The 26792-nt window shown below is 37.3% G+C and overlaps 1 protein-coding gene across 4 annotated transcripts in view; it reads left to right on the forward strand.

Annotated features, from left to right (window-relative positions):
• LOC136857668 (zinc finger CCCH domain-containing protein 13) overlaps positions 1-8469 on the forward strand; it is a 214556-nt gene extending 206087 nt beyond the window's left edge. For all 4 annotated transcript variants that reach the window (XM_067136501.2, XM_067136503.2, XM_067136504.2 and 1 more), the window contains 2 exons: positions 5533-5722; positions 6106-8469. In XM_067136501.2, coding sequence (XP_066992602.2) covers positions 5533-5722; positions 6106-6214 — 299 coding nt within the window. In that variant the 3' untranslated portion in view covers positions 6215-8469. The remainder of the gene's footprint in view (positions 1-5532; positions 5723-6105) is intronic.
• Positions 8470-26792: the final 18323 nt, after the last annotated feature.

Genomic DNA, 26792 nt, shown 5'->3' on the forward strand with positions numbered 1-26792 from the left:
AATTTTAAAATAAAATTGTGACATCCAGTCACAGAGAAGATAAAAGAAGAAGAATTATGGGAAATAAATTTCCCGGCAACACAAATTTCCATGGTGGGATGCCATATCTAAAAATGTTAATGAAGGGAACAGCAGCATAACCTTGGTTACAGTACTCTTGCAAATTGTTAGTTCTGGGCAATTGCCTGTATATTTTAAAATGCTGGAGTATGGGCTACTAATGAAGCTTATGGTGCAAGGAATTCTTCCTCTTGTTTTTCTGTTTCTACTGCTTTTCTCACACCCTTGTGAGGTTGGAGTAGAAACTTTGCTGATCATGTGGATCTGGCCCTGTTTTACTGCCAGATGCCCTTCTTGATGCCGACCCTATATGGAGGGATGTATTCGCTATGGTGTATTTCTGTGGTGGTTGGTTATGTGGTGTGTTGTGTATGCTTTCTTACAATTTGCTTTATATGGCAGTAACACAGATAGATCTTATGGTGATGATTGGATAGGAAAGAGCTAGGAGTGGGAAGGAATCGACCGTGGCCTTAATTAAGGTACAGAACTAGCCTTTGCATGGCGTGATGGGAAACCATGGAAAACCATATTCAGGACTGCCGACAGTGGGGTTCGAACCCACTATCTTCTGAATGCAAGCTGACAGCTATGCGACCCAAATCATGCAGCCACTCACTTGATGTATTAGAGTATTGGAACACACACAAACACCCAGTCCCCGAACCAGAGGAATTAACCACACTTTATTAAAATCCTGACCCCAACGACCTTCGATGTTAGGCCCCTTTAAACAAGAAGCATCATCATCATAATCCTGATCTGGCTAGAAATCGAACCCGGGACCCTGTGCTGACCATTTAGTCAAGGATACGATGTGACCAATTGCTTCATAATACCGTATTATAATTTGTTGCACTGTAGTACTTACGGTTTTCAATATAAATATTTAACAAAACTACACAAGCACACAAAAACATATATTTCAAAATTTCCTGTCACGGGTGCAGGGATTATTCGCTTATATACTATAATGATGAAGACATTGAGAACTTCTTGGAGAAAGTGGAAATCCCTATAGAAGATAGAAATATTAATGATGGGAGATTTGAATGCCCACATGAGAAGAGAGAGACAAGGAAAAAGAAGGAATTATAGGACCTTATGGATATAGAAATGTAAATTAAGAGAGAGAAACTATTATAGACTGTAGAAAAGGCACATCGTAAGAACCTGGTAGATGTTACTGCCATGTTAGAGGAAGCCTTTGGTGAGGATCGTATGGCAGTGATTGCTAATTTGAAAGTAGGAAAGGTAAAAAGAGATAGTCAAATTAAAACATGGAAGGCTGAAAGGAAAAGATGTGTGCGAAAAGTTCCTAAGTGAGATAATATAATACCCAGAATCTAGATCAGGAGTGTAGAAGAGGGATGAAAAATTATAAGGAAGCATTGGTTGGATGTGCAGAAAAGATATGCAGAAAAACATAGGAAAGGTGAAAGAGAAAAATACCCCTTGGAGGAATAATAGAGTACAAGAAAAAAATCATAGAAAAGGAGGAGGAATAGAAAGAATGGAAAATGTCATAAAATTGAAGAAAGTTGACAGAAATATACAGAGGCAAAGAAATTGACCAAGAAAGTTGTGGAGGAGAAAAGGAAGAACTAGACACTGTTCACACAATATGGGAAGAAGCCATTGTACAGAACCCTAATAAACAAGAAAAGGGAAAATGTAAACACCAGATTTTTAAGAGTTCTTTTGCTACCTTTTTTAAACATCGCGCTAACACATCGCACGGAAAACCAGGGCGGCGGACAGTGGGATTTGAACCCACTATCTCCTGAATGCAAGCACGACCCTAACCGCATGGCCAACTCGCTCGGTAAATAAAGAATAGATGGGAGGGATATTTCTAGAAGCTATTGAAGTCAGAACTGACAAGAATCAAACAACAAAGGAAAGAAGACAACAAAAAGGAGAAGGGTTGGGGTAAGAAATCACTAGTGAAAGGATTTTAAAGTGCAGCACCATTCCAAAAATATTGCTATTTTCATACAGATAGGTTAATATTATGTATCTGAGGACATGAATTGAAGCAAAATAAACACAATTTGTTGCACCTTTTTGTGAGATTACTACACTTTGCCACCTTTACCTTTCTATTTCATGCTGCAGCACCTTTTCCCCACACTTCTATGTTTTTTTTTTAATAGGTAGACTTTCTTTTCACTTCTTGAACATTTTAAAAATCCAGCAGAATCCAGCTGGAATGGTGGGTTTACAGTAGACTTACCAGGTTCTCAGAAGAGTATAGAAAAATAGAACACGTTCCAGAAGATTGTCAAAAGGAATAATTAATAGGCCTACAGATTTTCAGTTAAGGTGTTAAGATAGTATTTAATAACATGGCAACATAGCATGCCCCAGGTGGCTAAGATAATGGAAAGGATATTAGAAATGAGGATAGGGGGGAATATTGAAGATCAACTTCAAGAAGAACAGTTCAGTTTCAGTAGGGGAAGATCAATGATAGAGCCCATTTTCATCTTGTGTCGGAATGTGGAAAAACACTGGGAGTATGGGAAGGACATGGTGATGACAATTATTATTGACATTGTCCTTAGGGTAAAAGTTTGGGGGGGGGGAATCTGAAACAGAAAGGAAATGGGCAACGGACAATAAAAATGATGCAAAACTAACTTTCTTCAGGTAATTCCTGTTATTTCTGAGGCCACTGGAGCGACCTAGGCTCAATTTTTTGTTTAGATTCTTGAGGTGAAAATCTCAACCCAGGATCAACTGGAATTTGAACCTCAGCCTCCTAAGTGGGAAGCCAGCAGCTAAGTCACTGAGCTAATCACATCCCCCCAAAATTATCAAGTCATCTATATAAAAAGAGTTTACTAACAACAGCTTTGGTAAATCCGTCTGTCCGTTCTACTGGACCGATTTGCTTAATTTTTGTTTTATTGTCTCCAGAATTACCTGCCGATGAATCCTGAAACATTGATAGGTCTCTAAGTTCAGCCAACTTTGAATCACCATAAAATGAAATCATTAAATGATCACTCCACTAATTGCAGGCAAAGACTTATCCTAACCCACAATACATTCTGTACTTAACAGGTTGCTAAGCGACTAACACTTTCAGTAATATTCTGATATAAGTGATTTACATCCTTAGTAATGTCATTGCATGAAGCCATGTTTGATTACTGCCTGTGAAGGCAGAGAGCATGCACTTCCTCTGATCATGGAAGAATGCCATTCCCTGCTAGATACTCTGATTCTCTAATTTCTCCCAGCTTCCAAATATATTCAGCAGATGGCAGAGCATTCATAATATCTTACATGCTGCTAAGAGGAAAAGTACCGAGCTCGATAGCTGCAGTCGCTTAAGTGCGACCAGTATCCAGTATTCGGGAGATAGTAGGTTCGAACCCCACTGTCGGCAGCCCTGAAAATGGTTTTCCGTGGTTTCCCATTTTCACACCAGGCAAATGCTGGGGCTGTACCTTAATTAAGGCCACGGCCGCTTCCTTCCAACTCCTAGCCCTTCCCTGTCCCATCGTCGCCGTAAGACCTATCTGTGTCGGTGCGACGTAAAGCAACTAGCAAAAAAAAAAAAAGAGGAAAAGTCTACATACAAACAGACCCCATCATGATATACACCTTTGACATTATCTGGGAACACCTATCAAAAGATAATCTAGCTACACTAGAAAGAGTGAAGGCCATGTTTCTTAAAAAATTATTTACCTGGCAAAAAACGCTCCTTCAAAGCTAACCTATGAGCTCACAAGACAACCCTTCTATATAGAACTGCAATTAAAAATACCATTGCCTTCTATGACACAATACCAAGCTTTACATCAAGAACTGCAGGATAAAAAAGCAAATATATGGATAGATTTTTACCAAGCAGACGGCATGATGACTTCAGAGTGGATGATTTCTGACCACGAACTGCAGCATACCATAACACGCGTCTTATTAAATGTTCATAAAACCATCTGAAAGGCAGTCAAAACAATAGACTACAACAGGCATATCAAGACGAGTTTTCTGACCTGTTTGTAACTAATGCTGTGGAGCAGCACGGGTCCTCTAGTTGTATAATGATTCAAGATCCGACTCTGTATCAGAAACGGGACTGAGGAGTAGACATACATTGTGATGTAGGTTCAAGATGACAGAGATGTCCAAGAACAGCTAGATATAGTGAATGGAAAGATTGAAGACTGTGGATTGAAGATCAGTGTGGACAAGAGCAAGACACTGGTGATGACATGAGGAAAAAAAGAAGGGAAAGGTCCTATTGAAATCTGTAGATTTGGTAGAGACTTTCAAATGAACTAATGCACAATACAAGACTGGCTGCTGAGATTAGTAAGAGGATTCAAATACGAGGGTGTTTCTGCCCCAGTGTAGGAAACCTATTACAAGATATTCCTTGAAAGATAAGGAAATGATTTATAAAATGCATTGCATACCCTTTAACAACCTATGGAACAGAAGAAACCAGGTTGACCAAAAAAAGAGAGAGAGAGAGAGAGAGAGAGAGAGAGAGAGAAAGAAAGACAAGAACCAAATACAGGTAGCAGAAATAAAATTCTTGAGAAATATGGAGCAGGAAACAAGAAAAGACAAAGTGAGGAATGAGGAAATATGGGAACGAATTAAAGCGAAATTGTTGATACAATAGAGAAAAGCAGGCTTTGTTGGTTTGGGTATGTTAAGGATGGGTGATGAAAGAATGACAAATCCGACTACAGAATTTAAATGAAAGGGAAGAGTGGTCAAAGACAACAAACACTGAGATGAATGGATTTAGTCCAAAACAGCATAAGATAGCAGAATTTGGAATGGGGCACAGTTTTGGGTTGGGAATGGTGCAATGTTAGAAGAAAAGAGGGAGGAATCATATTTCTTCCTCGCCCGTCCACAGCTAGAAAATGGTAAACGATGATGATGATGATGATGATGATGATGATGATGACACTTTGCAGGCTGCAAGTACACACAGCTAAAGCCACGTATTTGAAGCAGTAACAACAGCTGTTGTGGTATTGTAGTCAAAATTAAGAACAAAAATAAGCTTATGCTGATTAATGATTTCATTCCTAGGGTTGGCAGCAGGACAAATCAATACAGTACCAGAAAATAACTTGAGGACGATCTGCAAGTTAACAAACTTGAAGGACAAATTTAGTTACCGGGCGAGTTGACCGTGTAGTTAGGAGCGTGCGGCTGTGAGATTGCATCCTGGAGAGAGAGGGTTCGAATCCCACTGTTGGCAGCCCTGAAGATGGTTTTCCGTTGTTTCCCATTTTCACACCAGGCAAATGCTGGTACTGTACCTTAATTAAGGCCACAGCTGCTTCCTTCCCATTCCTAGGCCTTTCCTGTCCCATCATCGCCATGTATATGATGAGAAAGAACAGTGTGTTATGATCAGTACTGCCTGGTGATATGTAAAGGATTCAAAATCAGATAAAATTGTACCCTTTAACTCTTTTGGTCTAACAGATGAACAGGAAGAGACAGCCTCTGGAGAAGCCACTCCTGGTGTTCCTGCTACTGACAATGAACCGACACTCAATCCTGTTGCTTCACTTCAGGTCGCTCTGCGAGAGAAGGCAGCTAGACGGAAAAGTTTATTTGCGTCTGCAGGTCCATATAAACGAGCCCTATCTGCTCGCAGGGACCTTCATGTTAGGTATGTATTTGCTTAGCTTGAGGATGTAGCGTATTGCTTCTTTCTCTGTACCCAAATTTAATCTTAAGTGTATCAAATCTGATGTATGGTGTAGCCTACGTTCGGAAGTAGTAGTTCTCAGATGTCTGAATTCTAACACTGGCAGTGAGCATCCTAAACATGGTCATCACTAAACAATTTCCACCCATCTCACAAGTGTTAATATGACCTTAAATCTTAAATTTACTTTTTCCAGTTATATTATCATTACTACACATTGTAGTAAAAATAGTGTAATAATCCAGAATATCAGATACCAGTAATCACTCATGAGATTAAAGGCTGCATAAATTCTAATTTGTAAAGTAAGTATGAACATTAATTCAGGTGTGTTTTTTTTCCAGGAGAGAGCTGTGTAATTTGCCCGTCATTGAAAGTCCTGATAACCCACAACCTAATGCAGATAACTACCTTTATCGTTTGAGTGTGCAGCTATTTGAAAGAAGTGGATAATTTTCTAAAGGAAAATGAGATACCAGTTTCATACTGTTGTATGAATGTGAGTTGTTTCAGAGATGATGTAGGTTTCATGTCAAAGTGTAGAAGTCTGTAAGTTTCATGCATATGTGTGGAAATCTCTGAACTGTTGTGGCCTGAACATACATGTATATTTAATTTCGTGTACAAAAGGAACCCATTCATTCAAGGAGCATGATTTTATTCTCCCCAGTTGCTTGATCAGCATCAAAAGTATTTATTTAAACAGTTAGTTTTAATGCACTGTTTTGTCAACCTTCATATTTAGAGCAGAAAGATATTAGTACTTATCATTCCTAATTTTACTGTGCAAAAGAACCTTATATAAGTCATATTTTACATTTACTGTTATTCGTAGAATCAGTATCAAAGTAAGGGAGAAATCTAAATATCTTTCAGTGATGGCATCCCTTTCTCCTCTGATCTTTCAACTGACGGTATATCAGTTCATCTTGCTGAAAGTAATTATTTTTAGATTATGATTCCATTCATTTTTCCTTTTCCAGAATAGGTAGATTTTGTCTCCTTCAAAGTATTTGATTTATTTAAATGTCATGTTATTTTACCACTGCACTAGTGGTGTGCTCTAGAGCTCATTAGCTATGTCTGCTTCTCAGTATTTCTGTACTGACATTAATTTCAGCCAAACGTTGCATTGAAAGTGAAGATGAAGTTCTAACTCCACCAAGGAGTGAAGCTTGCAAGTTTGTAAAGCCTTTTGCCCATCTTCTGGTAATACCTAATAAATACTGGTAGAAAATTAAAATAATTATAAAGGTAGGGGGGAACTAAGATACACAGCAGCCATAAAGTAATATTCCATTGATAGTTCTTGAGATCATAAAAAAATGCTAAATGTTGGAAAACCTAGCAATGTATGATCTGGCACTGATTTGCAACAGTAGGAGCCTGTATCAGAATGAATTTACAGTAACCACCTCCTATGATGGCCTCCATCTCTCACTGCAGAAAATGTAAGTCTGTAGCACCTATTGATCTCAATTTTCATATCTGTTCAAATGAAATGTATTGTGATCTGAGGGAGATAGAATTTATATCCTTCATAATATTTTATAATATTTTTTTTTCTACTGTTACATTGGAGGTATTCATGAACTCATTGCCTGCATAATTCTTGTACTTCATTTACAGATTCAAGCTTTTTTTAAATTTATGTTACTTTGGCTTGATATAGCTCTGTATGTTAGTAGTCATAGACTCTAAAGGTCTTCCATTGAAACATAAGAAACATGTATTGGTATGTAATTTTTTTAATAAGTAAAAAGCTCCTTGTAATTGTGCTTGATTTAATTTCTCATGATGTAACACAATAGTGACAGCTACAGGCATGTTGAGAGCAGGGCATTGTTGACACTTCTTTCAACAGTTTGACAGTTACACAAGTTCTTTTAAGAAAACAGATCATAATTTTTTATGGCTATAGGAATACAGTATCTGATTCTGGGCTGAGTACATATGTAAGTGAGTGTTTGATTCTAAAAATACAGTTGCACATGGCATGAAAGTGATAGCAAGGAAAATGGGTGGCAACTTTGTGATGGGAATTGGCCTTTCACATTCACAAACAGTTCTTGAAAATGGTGACCTAAGCAGATATTTTGAATCTGTTACACCATTATTTATGGCATGACCTGAAATATCTGGTACCTGGCCTTGTGTATAAAACAGATTTTGTCTACCGTATTGTAGTGTCTTTCCTTACGCAAATTTTGTACCTATGTTTTATTTATAGTTAATTAATACCTTCGAAGACATTCGAAAACAGCATAATTTTGTACTGAATGATTTATTTTTCATATCCTAATGTTAATTTTTAACATATTCTGTAATAATACTGTGTATTTTCTCATGATGATTTAGGTCCTAGACAGAGTACTCAGTATGTGGGATAGTGCGTACAGTAATGTGAAAATTAGGAAGTCGTAAATACTGTATTTTCATATAATTTTCCTGCTTTTTTAAAAACCTTCCTAACCTCAAAAAAAAAAAGAGGAAGGATAAATATGGAAATTTAACTTTGAATCCAAAATACCAATGGAATTCCACCACTTTTTCAGTATAGCCCATTAGCAGTCACTGGCATACATAGTCCTATGAAGAGAAAGGTTGTTCCTCTTCATGAATCTACACAGCCAGTCTGTTTGCTTTAACCCTTTTTAAGGTAATAGTAAATAATAATAATAATAATAATAATAATAATAATAATAATAATAATAATAATAATAATAATAATAATAATAATAATAATAATAATGGTGTGTGACCTCCGGGGAGGCCTGGAGCAGGTTTTACAAGTTCATGTCCTGTATGCAACCTGCACATCTGTGAGGATGAATTTTAATGTTGAAGACCACACAAACACCCAGCCTCTGAGCCAGAGGAATTAACCAAGTTAAAATCCCTGATACAGAACCTCTTGGAAGGTCAGCATGCTAACCATTTAGCTATGGAGCTGGACTTAAAGGCATTACTCAATAAATTATTTTAAAAATCATTTTATTTACAGGTCACATAGGTGCTAAATAATGCAGTGTGACAAAAAATCAGTACAATCTCGGGAATATACTTCACACAGCCCGCTGTCTGCAACTAAAGTAGGAACATACTTACCATTGCCCACCTATGGACACAATTTCTGCTCAGTAGGTTCACTTTTTATGGAACCTAGTGAAGCAGGGTACAGCACAGAGAGGTACCGTACACTGCAGTGCTTGACCTGCCTTTGAAAAGAATCATGCATTCATCTCCAGACTGGAATGAAGAAGACTGATATTCAGCAATGAATTTGTCATTCAGAATATTTACGATAGGTCTGAGTTCATGAAGCTTGTCATAGCCAGGCTCACCTCGCTTTGAAGCAGAAATATTATCATTGCAATGTAACACTTCCTGGTGTTTTTTTTTTTTTTTTTTTTTTTTTTCAAGAACAGACATTAGTATCAAAGTTCCAATGAAAGCCTTGCATTCATCTAATGTAATATCTACTCAATGTTTTACACTTTCTTGTTGTGCATAGAGATTTGTTTGCCTTATCAATTCCAACAAAACATCATCAAACAATCTTGCAAGAAAGTCCCCTGGCCTACATGTGTCATCAAAAGCTTGAGTTACTTATGGATGTTCAGGTAATTCAAAATCTAGCCATGTACGGGAAATAGTCACCAGTCTGCATAGACTACCTGTTATCATAATCTACAGGTTGTTCTGGCTTGGATTCATCACTAAATCTACATTTGGTTCATCTTTGTCATCAAGTGATCAGTCTAAGCTAACATCAATGCAGCTGCAGAATTCCTTGTTTGTTTGTCAAAGCTTGAAACCTTCATTAGCCTTATCTTCTCTGGAGGAACCGATTTCCTGAGCTGTGTGTTGTAACATGCTGCATTACCAGGAACAACAATTGGTGATGATGCTGCAACATTTTTAGACTGCTGGCTGAAATAAGGCTCTGCATTGCTACAAATGGTACATATGGTATCATCCAGCTGGTCTTCATCACCATCATCACCTTCTTCTTCAGATAACCTCCTTTTAGCCATTACAGAAAAGATTATTTCTTACACTATATGCACTCCGTAAGTATTGTTTACAACATGTGATATGCTTCTGCAATAATGCTCTTTATATGTTTTCCATGGAAGCTAAAGCCACAAAGGAGATCCACCTAGTTTGGTAGATGTTCCTAAGAGTGCATGCATCAGTACATGGAAATAAACACCCAGTGCCCAGAAATCGCAAAAACCGAGGGGGAAAAATACTTCCCACTGCCATAAGTGGTTAACTGTGATATTGCTTTTTTCTGTATCTATAGCATTTTATGAAAAACTGATTAGCTGTCATTTCTTAATCCATTTACATATTTTAACAGTTCTTTTTTTAATTTCTGCATACTGGTCTGATTTTAGTGTCAAAAATGACGAGGCTGTCTTCTTGGCACACTGCAGCGGTCCTTTTTATTTATGCCAGTTGCTTACATGTGATGGCATTACACAAAACTTACGATTGCTGTTATTTTCTTTGAACCTAATCATTGTTAATTGAAACTGTACACTGTAACTCTTGTTTTCCTTACCCATCACTAACCACTATTCACTTACATATGTAAAAATAATTGTGCATCTTCTGCGTTGTTACTGCTAGTATTTTAGCTCTGTGCATTGTTGCGGTGTTGTTGCTTGCACTTCTCTGTTGCCATGTACAAACTGATACCTGGATGTTGAAATGATAGGACTATGGCTAAAGAGGAGTTGTTAACCCGCAAGTGGTCGCTAGCTGAATTGTAATGCGAGTAGTCGCACACGAGACTTTCTCTCACATTAAACTTCATTTAAAATAAATATATCTTCTGCAGTTTTGCGAGGCTTAAGAGTAAGAGATTAAAACACTGATTATCCGTATATTACAGAAACAAATTACTCCTTAATGGAAATTAGTCATTTGTTCAGTCACATGTAAGTGCATAATATTCACAAGAGTACCGGGATGAATGGTTCAGATGGTTGAGGCGCTGGCTCTCTTGGCTCAAGTTGGCAGGTTCGATCCTGGCTCAGTCCGGTGGTATTCAAAGGTGCTCTGAAACGTCAGCCGGAGTTTTACTGGCATGTAAAAGAACTCCTGTGTGAAAAAATTTTGGCAGCTCGGCACCTGTGAAAACCGTAAAAAGTAGTTATTTGGACGTAAAACCAATAATACTGTTATTAATGTAAAACTTTCTGATAGTTGCAATACAAATGCAAGAATATAGTACAATAGGTCTTCTCTCTAACATTTGAGTTAGCTGGAGTTTGTAACAGCATTTATTTCCCAGCATTCTTCCTTGACTCACAATTTTTGAAGACTCGTTTATCAGTAATTGCAAATGGAGAACGTTACGTGCACGAATTTAGTCAAATACTAACGCCTACAACTTTTGTCAAATACTAAAACCTACAACAAGAGATAGTTTCCCTCTCGACTTCAACATAACAGCAACGCCACTGGTCGCGTGATGAGAGAACCTGTCACACAGGACGCACAAACTCATACGAATCTTTGTTCTGACTAGAGGAGGGGATGCTTACCCTTCAAAAGTGAATTGTCCTACTCATGATGTTATCAACTCCGCTAGAAGAGGGAACAGTCACCTCCCTTGCATTGCTGAGAAGTAAACTCACAATACAAAATAATGTGAGAGAAAATCTCATATAGCGACCACTCGCGGGTTAAACATGGAAGTTTCTTACAAAAATGAATGTAACTTTCCATTCCATTCACCCCAGTTGGGCCGTACATTAAATAATGCAGTTATCTGTGCATTGAATGACACAGGTTTCGTTCCAGCTGCTCAGTGTATTTTTAACATATTGCCTTTGTTGTGGAGCCTCTGTGTATACTATCATGCATTTTTCAAAGAAATGAAGAGTTTTGAAATGTTATGGTGGAATTAAGCATAACATCAAGAGCAATTGTTTCGTTATTGGTTGTCAGATGACACTGTGAAAAGAAACAGCAGAGAAAGTGATGGTTACTTCAACTAATTTGCAATCAGGATGGTCGTTCAAACTCTACATTGCACAAGTGTAGCCGTTAAAAGTTCCATCCTTTACTAGAAGATCCATTTGTCAGCCTTGCGACCTTGAGGATGGCTTTATATTTCAATATTGTGTAATAACTTCCATAGTGTCAAGCCATGGCATATTGTACACCATTGTGCTTATTTCTTGTGTTGTTCAACGGACAAATATTATGTTTAAAAATCCCTTAATGTTTCTACTACTGGACATTTTGCAAAAAATAAAAAAATTTAAAAAATTAAAAACTATACTGATGACAGAAATCTTTTGCATAATCGTGGCAGGAGAATTATGCGAATTTTCATAATTACCCATATTTTCATTTCAGAATTAAGGTTAGGAAATTACGTTGGTAAATATGGTATTGGCAAATTACTTGGGTAACAAGTTCCAATAGCCATTCATGTGTGTAACTAATATTTTATTCACCAAGTCCTACTACGTTCCCTGGTAGGAATAGGCGGGCAAGTTGGATCACTCCATGTTGAGGCTTTTAATGAACTCGGTTCTGAGTTGAAATTATATCTTCTGGAGCTTATTTTATTTAGACCTCAAGAATCTAATTGGGTTAATATTGTTTGTTGATTTCTTATTAAATACAAATGTGATAGTAAGTACCAAGAAGAATGAGACTTATTTTATGTAATAGCTAATGAGCAACCAGACAAAAATCTTTTTTTAAAAAATAGAGATGGGTGATTTAGCTTTAAAAATAAACCTATTGCTTCCCTCGTTCTGTTCATATCAAACTTAAGTACTAACATGGGTCTTTAAGAGAAAGAGATATTGAATGTACTTAGTACGTGGTTAGGTGTCAAAGTATTGTCTACCATATTTGTTGAGTTTTTTGTATGAGTCTTTCCATATCAAAGGTGGACATCTGCCTTGAATATGATTTTTCAGGAGAGCCAATGTTTTGTTTCATTTATTTGCAGTAAAAATTTTTCAGATCCTTTCACACCTAAACTAGATTTACCCATGTAGAATCCTTTTTAAAAAGTTATCAATATTATTTTACTTTCAATGTTTCAATTTTGATGTTAAAAATCAAGATATCCAAGTTTGTTTAGGAATTTGTTGCTTGTCTGTTTTTGATTGGAATATAGCAACAGAAGTCCGTTTTTGAAACAAACCTGTTGAGAGTGTTTTATTTAAAAAAAAATGGATATACAGTATGACAATTCTCTTCTGTATTACTGCTAAATTACAATTACAAGGGTTGATAAGAAAAAGTAATGCTTCAAATAGAATGTATATTGTACTGTAAAGAATACAAATTAATTTTTTATTATTGTGCTTTTACAGCCGCATTGGAGCACTGTAGTCAATTTCTATCTGGTCTTCTATGGTGTTTTATGGTTTTTTCTTTTCTGTTCTTCCAGTATTTCTTCATTAATTAATTAATTGATTATAACAACATTTTTGTTACTAAACTTAATGAATAGATATAAATAACAATTCATAAGTAGCCTCCGTGGCTCAGACGGCAGCGCGTCGGCCTCGCACCGCTGGATACCGTGGTTCAAATCCCGGTGACTCCATGTGAGATTTGTGTTGGACAAAGCGGAGGCGGGACAGGTTTTTCTCCGGGTACTCCGGTTTTCCCTGTCATCTTTCATTCCAGCAACACTCTCCATTATCATTTCATAGCATTTATCGCTCATTAATAAATCACCTTGGGAGTGGCGACCCCATTGTAATAACAGCCTATATATGTTTCATTCAATACACCCCTGACCCGGTCAATGACTGGAATGCAGGTTGTAGGTTTTCATTTTTTCAACAATTCATAAAATGAGAGATAGTTTCAGGTATGGTAAAAAAATATTCATGGAATATCTATGAAATCAATACTGAAAACTACTGAAAAATAAAAAAACTAAAGTTAATGTTTAACCATTAATTGCCATGGTCACAATCTTCGCTCGATCAGCAAACCCTGAATCCCTGAGGCGCTCACGCTCATAATGATCATTGCTACTAAGCGTTTTATCTGCTAAGAACTTCTGCGTACCACTTCAAATTTTCTACGAACTTTTTAAGAAGTTTGTCCGCATCCTGCAGTTTGTCTCCTTTCACAGTGATTCCAAGAGAAATCTCACCAGGTTGTATGTCATGGAAAGATGTTTCCTGTCTTTGTTATTGGCTTTGCTGTACCAGTTTCCAAGTTATGCGTGAGTTCACCTTAGAAAACAATGTCTAAGTATGGCTGCTGCATTGCGAAGACGTTATTTATCACGTAGACACTGCATAAAACTGATGTTAAACTGGACACGTTTAAACACTTCCGAGTACTGTGTAACCTCAAATTTTAGGAGTGAATCACAATCAGAGGTTATGTATCATGAAAGATATAAATTATATTATCATCTCAAGACGATTCCGGGAAGAAAGGTTAGTCCAACGGCCTCCTGTGCGTCGTCTGCTGCGAAAATGCAGCCTTTCGTTTGAAATGTTTGGGGAGGTACAGTTTAAAATACGATTTTGTTTTTCAAGAGATATTATCAGGGACTTGTTTCTTGAGCCTGCCACAAGTGACAATCCAGTGATTGTCAACTTGACTTATAATTCTTGGCAACTGATATATTTTATTATACTTGGGATAATTTCCCTGGAATAGTAGATCACATAGACTACATTCAAATTAGAATAACTTATCCCGATCGTCAGAGGGCTGTCACATACATCAACCGGGAGAGAATCAATTATTTTTACTGCCGAATAAGCACACATAATGATGACACTACGTAGTAGGTCCTGTGTTTGTTTGTTTGTTTGTTTGTTTGTTTGTTTTCTGGATATTCATCACGCTAATTCAGATAAATTTTCAGCAACTATGAGATAGGAAAAGGCAAGAACTGGGAAGGAAGAGCCCTGGCCATAATAACAGCTTCAGTATTTGCCTGGTGTACAAATGGGGAAACTACAAACGTACGGTCTCCAAAATTCAAGGTACGTCTATACAGCCTGTTACACAGTTCTGTGGTTTCACATTACTTTCATCGATGTTATTTAGATCACACTCACTGTAACAACACTATAATAAAAGCTACACTTCATCGTACAGTGATGTTTCGCTTTAGTCTCGATAATGTTATGGGATATTATTTTCACCGAAAACGATATTCTTATCTGTGGACAAGTCATGCTCATACTTACCCATATTTGTGTAATGTGTAGGAAGATGACAGTTGACTAACGTTTGGCACACACCCGACGAATTTCATTACTGTAGTTGCAACAAGCAAACAGTTGCATGGAAGATACTTCTGTTAACATTTTCGAACCAATATTGACACTTTAAACGACATCTAGCTAAACACTGGCTGAACATTGTTTATGCAATGGAACATTGTACGCAACTTAGACGTTGTTTAGGTAGATGTTGTCTAAGGCTTAAAACTAGTCATAGTTTCTGCAATCGGCCCACTGTTCCCATTTCTAGTTTTATGGATAATGATTTTCTTGTACTGAGAGATCTTGAAATATAACTGTGCAGCTGACCTGACTGACTCTTGAACTACAAGTTTCCAATTCAGTGGTGTCCAATCCTTCCCCACCACCTTTACTTCCCCATGTTCAGCAAGAACAGTGTGGTATTCCACAACATTTAAAATGGTTTTAATTTTGTCAGCCTTTTTACAGCTTCTTGCTTTCCTCCATACTTTTGTTCCTTATGATCTCGTACTCTTGTTTTAACAGGCACTTGAGCATTACCACTTTTGAATCTTGTAAACATACCTGTTAATCGAGGCTTAGTAATTTTGAGGACTTCTAGAAAAGTATCTCTACAGACTGACATGTAGTTACCAGCTGGATGGTATGCTCATATGTGAAGACCTTAGGTTTCTGCATGCGTTCTTTATCCACCTTCGTAGGATCATTTTTTCAGCCTCTTCCCAATCATTCTGAAAATACAGTCAGCAGGTAAGAAGGAATGCCCAGTAATGGAAAAAACTAATTCCACTTGTGACACCAGTGGGTGCATGCTCACACAACCACTTTCTGCAAATAGTAAGAATGTTGACGGTCTTGTTTTGACTGGTGCACCCACCAGCAACAAACCATACACTCTTATAATCTGTCAGATTGAGACAATTTAACCCATTAAAAACAAGTGACTCAACTTCATTACATGATTTGTTGCACTGATCCAGATGTATATTGAAACATTTATTAGGGTTCAGGGAATCATATGACATACCTTTGGTGACTGACAAATTGTAGCAATAAAACTGCCTACTACAGTATGCAGATTGGTCACATAGTTTTGGAAGAACAAGATTCTTTTGACATTCATACGAAATCAAGAAACAGTCGTCATCTTTAGTTTTCAGGTGTTGAAAAAAGCTGTTTGCTTATTTTATATGAATTATTTTCTCAGTCTCGAGCTGTTTCTTCCTATCAGTATCTTCTATAGCCTCTTCTATCTTGATATCAAGTTGTAGGCAAGTGCTACATTCATTCACAGCAGGTACGGAAAATTCTGTATTTAATTGGCTGCTAAAAATTCTGTAATAGAAAGATTTCTTAACCTGTAAGTCTGGCCACCCTTCTTAAACTTGCTGTTCGTTATAGGTTTTCAAACATTTTCCAATGCAGATGAAAGATACATCCTAGCACTTTTTCCCCTGCTGTAATTGCTTTCACAGCCTTTCAGACCTTTGTTAAATGATTTTACAGCTTCTTGCTTTCTTCCATACTTTTGTTCCTTATGATCTCGTACTCTTGTTTCAACAGGCACTTGAGCATTACCACTTTTGAATCTTGTAAACATACCTGTTAATCAAGGCTTAGTAATTTTGAGGACGTTTAGAAAAGTATCTCTACAGACTGACATGTAGCTACGAGCTGAATGGTATGCTCATATGTGAAGACCTCAGGTTTCTGCATGCGTTCTGTATTCACATTCGTAGGATCATTAGCTCTTACATACTTAAATATGATTGAATCCTGCTTCCCTTTATCGGGGAATCCATAAAAAAGTTGTAAAAATCTTTAAACCGATTAGCGCCTGAATTAATTTTTTTCTGATATTAATTAATTTATTGTGTTTTACCACATGTTTGGGGCCAAAATAATCTAATGAAACAAGTTCCAGAATTTTGGGACCGCTAGGTCATAAGATATTTGATGTTGCCATATGGCAACGCTAGGTGCTTGCACTACCTATTTTTTAACAATGAGTTTTGATAGAAGAATTTAGGTTACAGAGTAGTTCTTTGTTTGTTGTGGAATAACAGTGTGTTGAAAAATCTCAGCATTATTTATTGTAAGAATATGGAATATTACTTTTTATTCACATCACAGCTAAAAAAATAGAATTATTGAATAAAGGAAATCTATTTGTTAGCAGTACAGAGAGACATATATGTAGTTTCTTGCCTGTCAAAACAAAACTCTCACTGGAACAATAGAATAAAATCAAAAATAGGGAAATGGAGAACCAAAGAACTTCAGATGCAGTTACACACTATAGAGTAACTACAGTAGTCAGTATTTTATGAGGCATATAAAAGCCTTCGTTCAATTCTTGCGCCTTAGGCACAGAGATAGAGAATGACAATATTTTTCTGTCTTCGTATCATCCTGCGTGTCCCACTAAGAACACTTCGAGGGTAACTTATTGTATCCAGAAATGAAAAATACGGCGGTAGAGCATCGAATTTCATCAGAAGTTATTTGTGGGTCTGTACTATTTAAAAACATTGCATACTTTCTGGTCTCTTGAACTGAATGTTCAATCAGCTGGTTATCCACAAACAATTCAAAAATGTCAACAATATTCATGGATTTGTACTTGTAATTAGGCTCCGGAAATGTCAACACTCACCCTATATCAAAATCAGCCCCTTCGGTCTATCTTGGTTTGTAATTTGATTTATTATTTTCTCTATCAGTTACCTGCCCATTTGCAGTTTCAGGTATTGAAACAGATCTTGCATCAGTAGACACAAAAGGCACTTCGTCCTCTGGTAACACAACTTCACCATCGCAACTAATCCTAATTCTTTCGTTATTTACTAGCTTCATTTCAGCACTGACACGTAACTTTCAAGAGCTGAGATTGTCAATAAGTCCACCAACATCTTCATCACTAGGAGCCCTTGTCTGTAACTACACTTACATCGGGTGATTCCACTAAAATATCACCATTGAGATCTTCATTCAGTAGTGCTTCTAAAAGGGTAAATCACTTCCTGCAAGGAAGATACATAAATTAGGATAAAGTAATGTGATCTGACTACTGCAGAAATTTTGCTGACTATAAACGCCTATGATTCAACCAGCACTACTACGGCATTTTGCACCCATACTTTTTCAAATGCTTACAGCATATATAATTAAGTGTGCACAACACTATTGTAAACATAATCTAATGAAACAACTTCACTTACAAATTTTATATCCTTCTTACGCGAAGCTGGCAGCCATTTTGTAGGAATCTGAAAATAACCAACAGTCCACCTCTCCTTTGTCTCACAACAGTAGATTAAACGTTATTACTCAATTCTACAAACACTTCTCTGTCAGATGACATCACAGTCTTCCAGAGTCTTTCTTGTTGCCAACAGTACTAAAAGAAAAAGGTGCAAAAATCATTGCCATATGGCAATGTGTGGTGCTAATGGGTTAATGTCCTTCATAGTAAGCATCCTGCATTGGAATCCCAATCGGTGGTTGCACATGGGATACGAAGCTAGACCCTTAGATGAATACCTAGAGAAAGGGCAAAAATAACATTACCAATTGTAGTTCTAATGTAAATATACTTGGAAAACACAATAATTCTGTGTAGTATGTTGGAAGCTGTAAAGGAAGATGACAGTAATAGAGCTAACCTTTGCTTCTTCAAAATATGTTTCCAGTTTGCTAGGCCCGATGTGGAGATCCGTGCTTTATCTGGAACTGCTGCTTCTATTTACGTTTTCTTATTTTAATAAATAGATACAAAAAACAAAATATTTTAACCGAATGTTTACACAAAAACAAGCTAAAAAATCCACTAGGTCCATACACATCAAAACACAGCATAACAGTTTTGGCTGGTCACGTGATGAAATCCAGGTATCTGATCGGTTTAAATTTAAGTGTCTGCTTTTGATTGAAACTATACTGTCTGTTTGAACCACTGCTGTTTAACATTAATTTACTTATGTTTCTGTCCGGATTTGAAGCAAATAGTTGCTACCATCGGATTCAGTGTACAAACTTCTACACAAACAAACTTCTACAGGAATCAACTCTATACTCAATTTCCACCATCTGGTCCTGTCAGTCTTTGAAATCGCTTTCCACTTTCCAATCAAATTATGAGCACAAGCTACCCTTACAAAATTCACCTAGTTTTAAAGAATTATTTTTTGAAAGAAAACATTTCTTCTAAAAAGAATTCAGTGGAACTATGGAACCTTGACTAAATTATATTCACTGCTCATCAAAAAAAAAAAAAATAATAATAATAATAATAATAATAATAATAAAAAAAAGTATTTTCACAATACTGTAATTTCAATCAAATCTAACAAAAGCTTCTGCTCTTTGTAAAATTGCACCCCATGTACCACTTAAAAGGGTGATTTCACTCCTGTAAATAAAAAAATGCATATATCTCATTTTTAACCTTATACAGCGTATAAAATGTTCAGTAAAACCTTGTGAGTAAAATGCTATTTTACACAAACTGTAACTTTCATCAAGGAGGAGTAAGGGATCCATTCTTATTTTCCCTTCATGTGTTGTTACATTTTTGAGGAATGATGTATTCATTTGATTCTGTTTTCAGTCATATTGAGAATGCAATGCAAAATACATGTGCCATTAGTCTATATAAACTGTATTGCTAGGATTTAATGTATATGTTATGATAAAGAATTATAATTCATTATTGTGAATAACCTACTTTACCTTACCTTCTTTGTATGGAGAAGTGAAATGTTTTAGTACTTATTTGAGAAGTAGAGAAAAGTAGTGTGTAAGCCTGTTTGCTGCAAATATTGATTCCAGATTAAGAAATTAATATTGCTTGATCTTGTTAGCCATCAGGATATGACATTGTCAATAATTTGTGATCTTTTAAAGCATACGAAAAGTGATGTCTTGGGGCAAATAATATCAGTGCTCTTTAACCCTAGAATTCTATCTGTAAAAAGTTTGTTACTACTCTGAGTGGGGGGGTCATGTTTGGCTCCAACCAAAAATAATTTGCTATGGAAATTAATAATTTTATATCACTTATTGTATTTAAACCCTCTTTATTTATAATTATAAGACATGTTATGACTATATGAATCAGTATTTTTCATAGACTGAAAGATGCTAAGAAGATTATAACTGAAGTGCAAACATCACTCAACTCCTAAAATTATAATCAATACCATTCAGACACCTTCATCAGAATCTATTGCTGATAGACATGTTTGCAGTTTTTGCATTCTGTAAATGTTTCAGAATGTTCCTTACACACACATATAGGCCTATATGAATATTTGCAGGTTGAATAGTATTTAGTGTCCTTTAATCAGGCACAAATGAAGCATCTTTCCTGTTGTGATTGTTGTGTATTGGTTCTGGATACCTGTATTTTAGAAGGTTGCCAAATCCAGAATGACTTCCCATATGCCCTGTTGTTATTACTTGTGGTAAATCAAATGCCACTTGGCAATTTTTTTAATCAGTTTTATTGGAAACAGATTATAAAATGTCATTAACAGCCAATATTTTTTACCCATGTAACCAACTCATATTTACTAAAATCATCAGAAGTGGATTGATAGTTGGAAAAGTCTCAGAAATCCAGTGCATTAAATTTGCTGTAATTTTCAGTAAGTAATCTGTATACTTATGTAACAAAAGTCATAACATTTCAGTTTTGAACAATAATCATCTTCTAACTCTTAAGTATAGTTTTAATACAGAAAAGATGCTTGGAGTCAAATTTGACCCGAGACAGAATTTAAGGGCTAAACTATTGTCATTCCATCAAAAGTGAGACCTATCATGATTGTGACACGAGTAATTCCCTTTGGAGGAGACACCCCAAGTTGACTTACCTGATAATTGGCCACATTCTTGTAATCCTTTAAGTTTTTTTTGTCTTGTGGAAGTGTCAGTTGGGTATTATTTTTACTTCTGCATATTGTAATGCATAATTGCCCGTCCCAGACCGAAAACTGTGAAAGAAATTTAAAACCATAAGCTTTCAACCTGTGAGCTAAATAAGCATAATGTAAATGATATTGCCAGCTTTTATCTCTTGTTGAACTTCAAAAATGAATGGAATTATTGACATAAAATACTTGGAAAAGTCATGTGACTTACGTAAATTATTACATTATTATTTGAGTAATTTTATTATATTTTATATGTAGGTCTGTATGTTAGTCGTCATAAGTATTCTTAAGCTCTGAATACTTTCATGAAATTTATTTTCGATACATTACAAATTTCAAGTTAATTGTAAAAGTTTGAAGGTCTATTAAATATTTTTATGTTGGTATTTTATTTATTTTTTGATGATTGATGATGCCCCTGTATAATTTTAATTGTAAATTTTTTGGCTTTAAACTTGGTTGTATTAATATAGCTCTCAATTGTTCGTCAGTAATTAGCATGAAAAATAATACAAGGTTATTGTTGCATTACTTAAAGGATCAGTTGCTTCAGTTTTAAAAGGGCTTCACAATCATATAATTTTTGCAGGTATTCCTGAAGAATCCCTGCATGAGGATATTCAGCAAAAATGTATTTCCTGTACTGTACCAATATTGATATCCATAATGGAATGCCTGTTTTGTAGGTTAGAGGTAGCTATGAATGACTTCTTTCTTTACATTAAGAATGGGATTTTTTTTTAAAAAGTACCGGGCGAGTTGGCCATGAGCGTAGAGGTGCGCAGCTGTGAGCTCGCATCCAGGAGATAGGGGGTTCGAATCCCACTGTCGGCAGCCCTGAAGATGGTTTTCCGTGGTTTCCCATTTTCACACCAGGCAAATGCTGGGGCTGTACCTTAATTAAGGCCACGGCCGCTTCCTTCCAACTCCTAGGCCTTTCCTATCCCATCGTCGCCGTAAGACCTATTGTGTCGGTGCGACGTAAAGCCCCTAGCAAAAAAAATTTTAAAAAATAAAAATAAAGAAACGTGGTTTCTAAACTTGGCTTCCAGGACTTGCCTGTAAGCTTTGCTTTGTTATTAAACAGGCCAGGGAACCTTCCAACTACATCAAGTCCCACTTCATACATATTTAAGTTGACTAGGTTTAATTTTGGCTGGCCCCATGGTGTAGGGGTAGCGTGCCTGCCTCTTACCCGGAGGCCCTGGGTTCCATTCCCAGCCAGGTCAGGGATTTTTACCTGGACCTGAGGGCTGGTTCGAGGTCCACTCAGCCTACGTTATTAGAATTGAGGAGCTATCTGACGGTGAGATAGCGGCCCCGGTCTAGAAAGCCAAGAATAACGGCCAAGAGGATTTGTCGTCCTGACCACACAACACCGTGTAATCTGCAGGCCTTCAAGCTGAGCAGCGGTTGCTTGGTAGGCCAAGGCCCTTCAAGGGCTGTAGTGCCATGAGGTTTGGTTTGGTTTTTAGGTTTAATTTGACAGTGCCTCTCTGCATAATAGAGGACAGGCTTGATTCTGAACTATATATATACATCTCCTAAGGTCTGCCTGTCCTTGTACCTGAGTGAGACACTAGTCACACCCTTCACTATTAAAGGCAATTTAGTGACACCGTACAAGTTCCTATCAGTTTTCACTAACTTAAGGCCAAGTTTATTAGATAAATCAGTACCTATAACAGCGGCGTCAGTGCTGCTATCCAGCTTAAACATTACTTCCTGTTCAGCATATTTTATGGATAGCTACCAAGACTCTGAGTTCAATTCCAGTACCGTCAGTTCACTTAAATAATCATTCTCTTCCTGTTGAAGCTGGCTACCTTGTATCCCAAATACTGACTTGGTTTTTTTTGCTTACAATTTAATAAAGTGGCCTATTTTTCCACAACAATGACATACAGCACTAGCAGCAGGACAAAACTTGTGTTACATCCACAGCTAGGACATTAACTCCACCTAGAAATGTTAGATGGGGGTTGCCATGACATTCTGTGGCAATTTATAGCATCACCATTAGCAGAACTTCCCCTTATCTCTAATAACTTGCTGCTATTGTGGCGAACTGTCTGCCTGTTATGCCAGTTGTACAGCCCTATTAAGATCCAGATTGTCTATTATTCGTAGTTTTTCCAAAAGACACATGTAATGATCAGATCTCTAGTTAAATTGTCTCAAATTTTCAAATTGACATTGGTCAGTACGCAATGCACCTTTTACGAGGCCGCAGGAAGCAGACCCACGAGGACTCGAGGAAACATCATACATCTACTATACTTCACGCAATAGACAAAACTTATTCTACAATTCACATTTATATAAGCCATAGAAATTCAATCATCAAAATCTCTGAGATGCTCCCTCCTAGTCAAAACTACTTAAAAAGCAACAACAACTAGCAGTGGGCCATCACACATTGCTTCACAACTAGAGTTAAGACAACGTGTTTGTACTTCACAAGTGTTTGACTGGTGCAAACAGTTTTAATGACACATTTTACCATGACATTGATTCAGAACAGTAGAATTAGTTTGTGAATTTTTTTAAGATTAGAAGAGTGGCATTTTAATAATAAGTGAATGCTATTTCAGTTAGTAGTAGTATGATGTATCAGCTGAAGATGATCTATATGAATTGAAACTAGTCCTGTAATGTATTTTTAAAACAAAAAATTACATACATTTATCATTATTTATAGCATTAATTAAGTGGAAACATCCAACCTTTTTGTAGAATTATCAATATGGGGAAATGAAACTAGTTTCATATGAGATTGGTCAGCTAACCTATAAAGATCATTAATGAAAGAATTTGTAGGTCCCCCCTGCATCTGTCTTATTTTGAAAATCTTACTTATTAGATACACAATATTTTGTGTTAAATCCAATAAACTTTTCAAACTCCACCTGCACCTTGTCATATTTACCACTATCCACCTCATTCAATCCAAAGGATGTCAACAGATCTTTGCCCTCCTCATCTTGCAAACGATATAACAGCATACTCACTTATTCCTCCTCATCCGTGCTCTTCAATTTGGACAAAACTTTGAAACATTCAAACCTTCTAAACCATTGAGGCAGCTCTTTAAAGTTAAATATCTCCAGAGGGCTTGGTAATGAGTGGCAGCTTCCATTTGACAAGTAGTGGTTTGAATAGGCCAGACAGGTCATAAACAATATCACTCATAAAACACATCTCAACATGTAATGTTAATAAGCTGTAGTCTTTTAACATAAGTGGTTTATTCAGTGCCGGCCCCGTGGTGTAGGGGTAGCGTTCCTGCCTCTTACTCGGAGGCCCCGGGTTCAATTCCCGGCCAGGTCAGGGATTTTTACCTGGACCTGAGGGCTGGTTCGAGGTCCACTCAGCCTACGTGATTAGAATTGAGGAGCTATCTGACGGTGAGATAGCGGCCCCGGTCTCGAAAGCCAAGAATAACGACCGAGAGAATTCGTCGTGCTGACCATAAGACACCTCATAATCTGCAATCCTTCGGGCTGAGCAGCAGTCACTTGGTAGGCCAAGGCCCTTCAAGGGCTGTGGTGCCATGGGGTTTGGTTTGGTTTGGTTTTTGGTTTATTCAGTACTACACATAACCCAGCTTCAACAATACTCCGATATTTGTCGTAATTGATACCTCAATACAAAGAGGTTACACAACACCACCTATGTGGTGCTATAACTTCCAAAGGTTCAGACACATGGTATCTTGTTCAAATCAGTCTATGTGTAGTACATGTGGAAAAGAAGCTCATGGTACGGAGCAGTGTACATTCTTGAACAGGTGCACTAACTGTCGTGGTCTTCATTTTTCCTTGGATAAAAAATGGCCTGTTGATCTCCGTGAGAAGAAGAACCAGGAGATCAAGACACGACACTGGATGGTCTTTCATGCCAGGAAGCACATCATATGTTCAATTCCATGAAAACTCCCTCAAAGCAGATAGATAATAGCATTATAGAGCACAGAGAGTGTCATTGTTTGTTCCATCAACACCTCAAAGCTGGCAGAGGTGGCAACGTTAACCAGGGCTCGCAATACCCCTCCCAGGCTGTCTAAACAAGAAGAGAAGAAAAGAGCCCTTCCCAGGCGCTTCCTCAACCCTCCTTTGAAGAGGAAAATATGCCCTCCATCTGGATGTTATGTGTCAGCGCTAACAGGAGCACCTGCACGCTCCCCTCATAGAAGGACTCCTCACCGTTGAAGAAGCACTCAACATCCGTCCTCAGATGGAGATGTTAGTGTCTAGGTTACAAAGTATCTCACTGCATAAAACCTAAAACAAGAAAGTTGAAGTCCACATTATGGCACCGTTACAGCGGAATTGCAACACTTATGGAAGGCATCTCACTGAGCTACGCCAGCTAATCAGTTCATGGTGAGTATAGTTTGTATTCAAGAGATTAATCTCAGACCAGATCATCACACGGCCTTGAAAAAATTTGTAATTATACTCGAAAGAACAGGATTATGCTGTCCTGTGGTGTTGGTATCTTCACTCATTCTGATACCTACAGAGGAGCACTTCCACTAAGAAGGAGGCAGTATTGGTACGTGTTTCATTGCCTGTCATGATTACAGTTTGTAATGTTAATTTCCCACCAGACGAGCCTCTGAATATGAATTATGTCATCGACCTTGTAGATCAGCTCCCACCTCCTTTCTCTTATTCACTGATTTTTTAATGCCCATCACCCATTATGGGGCTCTGAATTGACTTGCCTCAGGGAAAGGGAGTTGGAAAAGCTGATAGGAGAGCTAGATCTATGTATTTTGAATACAGGGGAAACACATACGTCAGCCTAACACACGGATCCTTCTCCCTCATTGACGTTAGTCTGTGCAGCTGTGCACTCATTCCCCTGCTTCGATGGGAAGTATATGACAACCTATGACAGTGATCATTTCCTCATCGTTCTTATTTTATTGAAACAGAAATCCATCAAGGTTCCTCCCCGTTGGATTCTAAAACATGGTGACTGACCAAAGTTAAGTTCACATATCTTGCCGTCTTTATCGACTCGAACAGCCAGAGCATAGACGATAACATGGCTTATATCACAAAAGTTATTCTTGCAACTGCTGAGGAGTCCATTCCATCTTTTTTCTGGAACTCAACGAAAAGTCATTCAATTTATAACTGTTAATTTGTGAAAACAGGCTGAAGAGCCAGTTATAAATTGACCAAATTGAAACTGAAAGGAGATGGCTTCGGATATTACAGAAAAAGAAAAAAAAAAAAAAGAAAACTCATTTCTTGGTGGTACGAAGACATTGCAGCAGCTATAAAAGAATTGTGTCGCGCTCATAAACGCTATCGAAGGCAGCCTACTGTGACCAGTTTGGTAACATTTAAGAAACTCCACACTAAGGCACAAGTTCTTATTCGACAGAGTAAGAAAGCTTCATGGGAAAGGTATGTGTCGTCCATGATGGCACATATATCGTCATCTCAAGTGTGGACTAAACTTCAATGCATTTTGGGAATACAGGAACCATCCTTTGTATCGGGAATTTCCATTGCAGGCAATATCATCAATGATCCACCCACAGTTGGTAATCATCTAGCAAGTCATTTCACCGATGTGTCTTGTTCTGGGAATTACCATCCTACTTTCCTTGCTCTGAAGTGAGAGGCAGAACGCCATCATCTCTTTCGCTACTCACAGTTCAGAGGATTATAACATGCCCTTTATGGAGTGAGCACTCCGGACTGCCTTGACCCTGGACCAGATAACGTCCAAAACTAGATGTTAAAACACCTTAGCAAGGATAGCCTATGCTCTCTTTTAGGGGTGTACAACCAAATCTGGGTTGAGGTTGAATTTCAGTCTCAGTGGCAAGAGGGGATAGTCATTCCT

This window comes from Anabrus simplex, chromosome 1 (genome assembly GCF_040414725.1).
Source record: "Anabrus simplex isolate iqAnaSimp1 chromosome 1, ASM4041472v1, whole genome shotgun sequence".
Classification (NCBI taxonomy): Eukaryota; Metazoa; Arthropoda; class Insecta; order Orthoptera; family Tettigoniidae; genus Anabrus; species Anabrus simplex.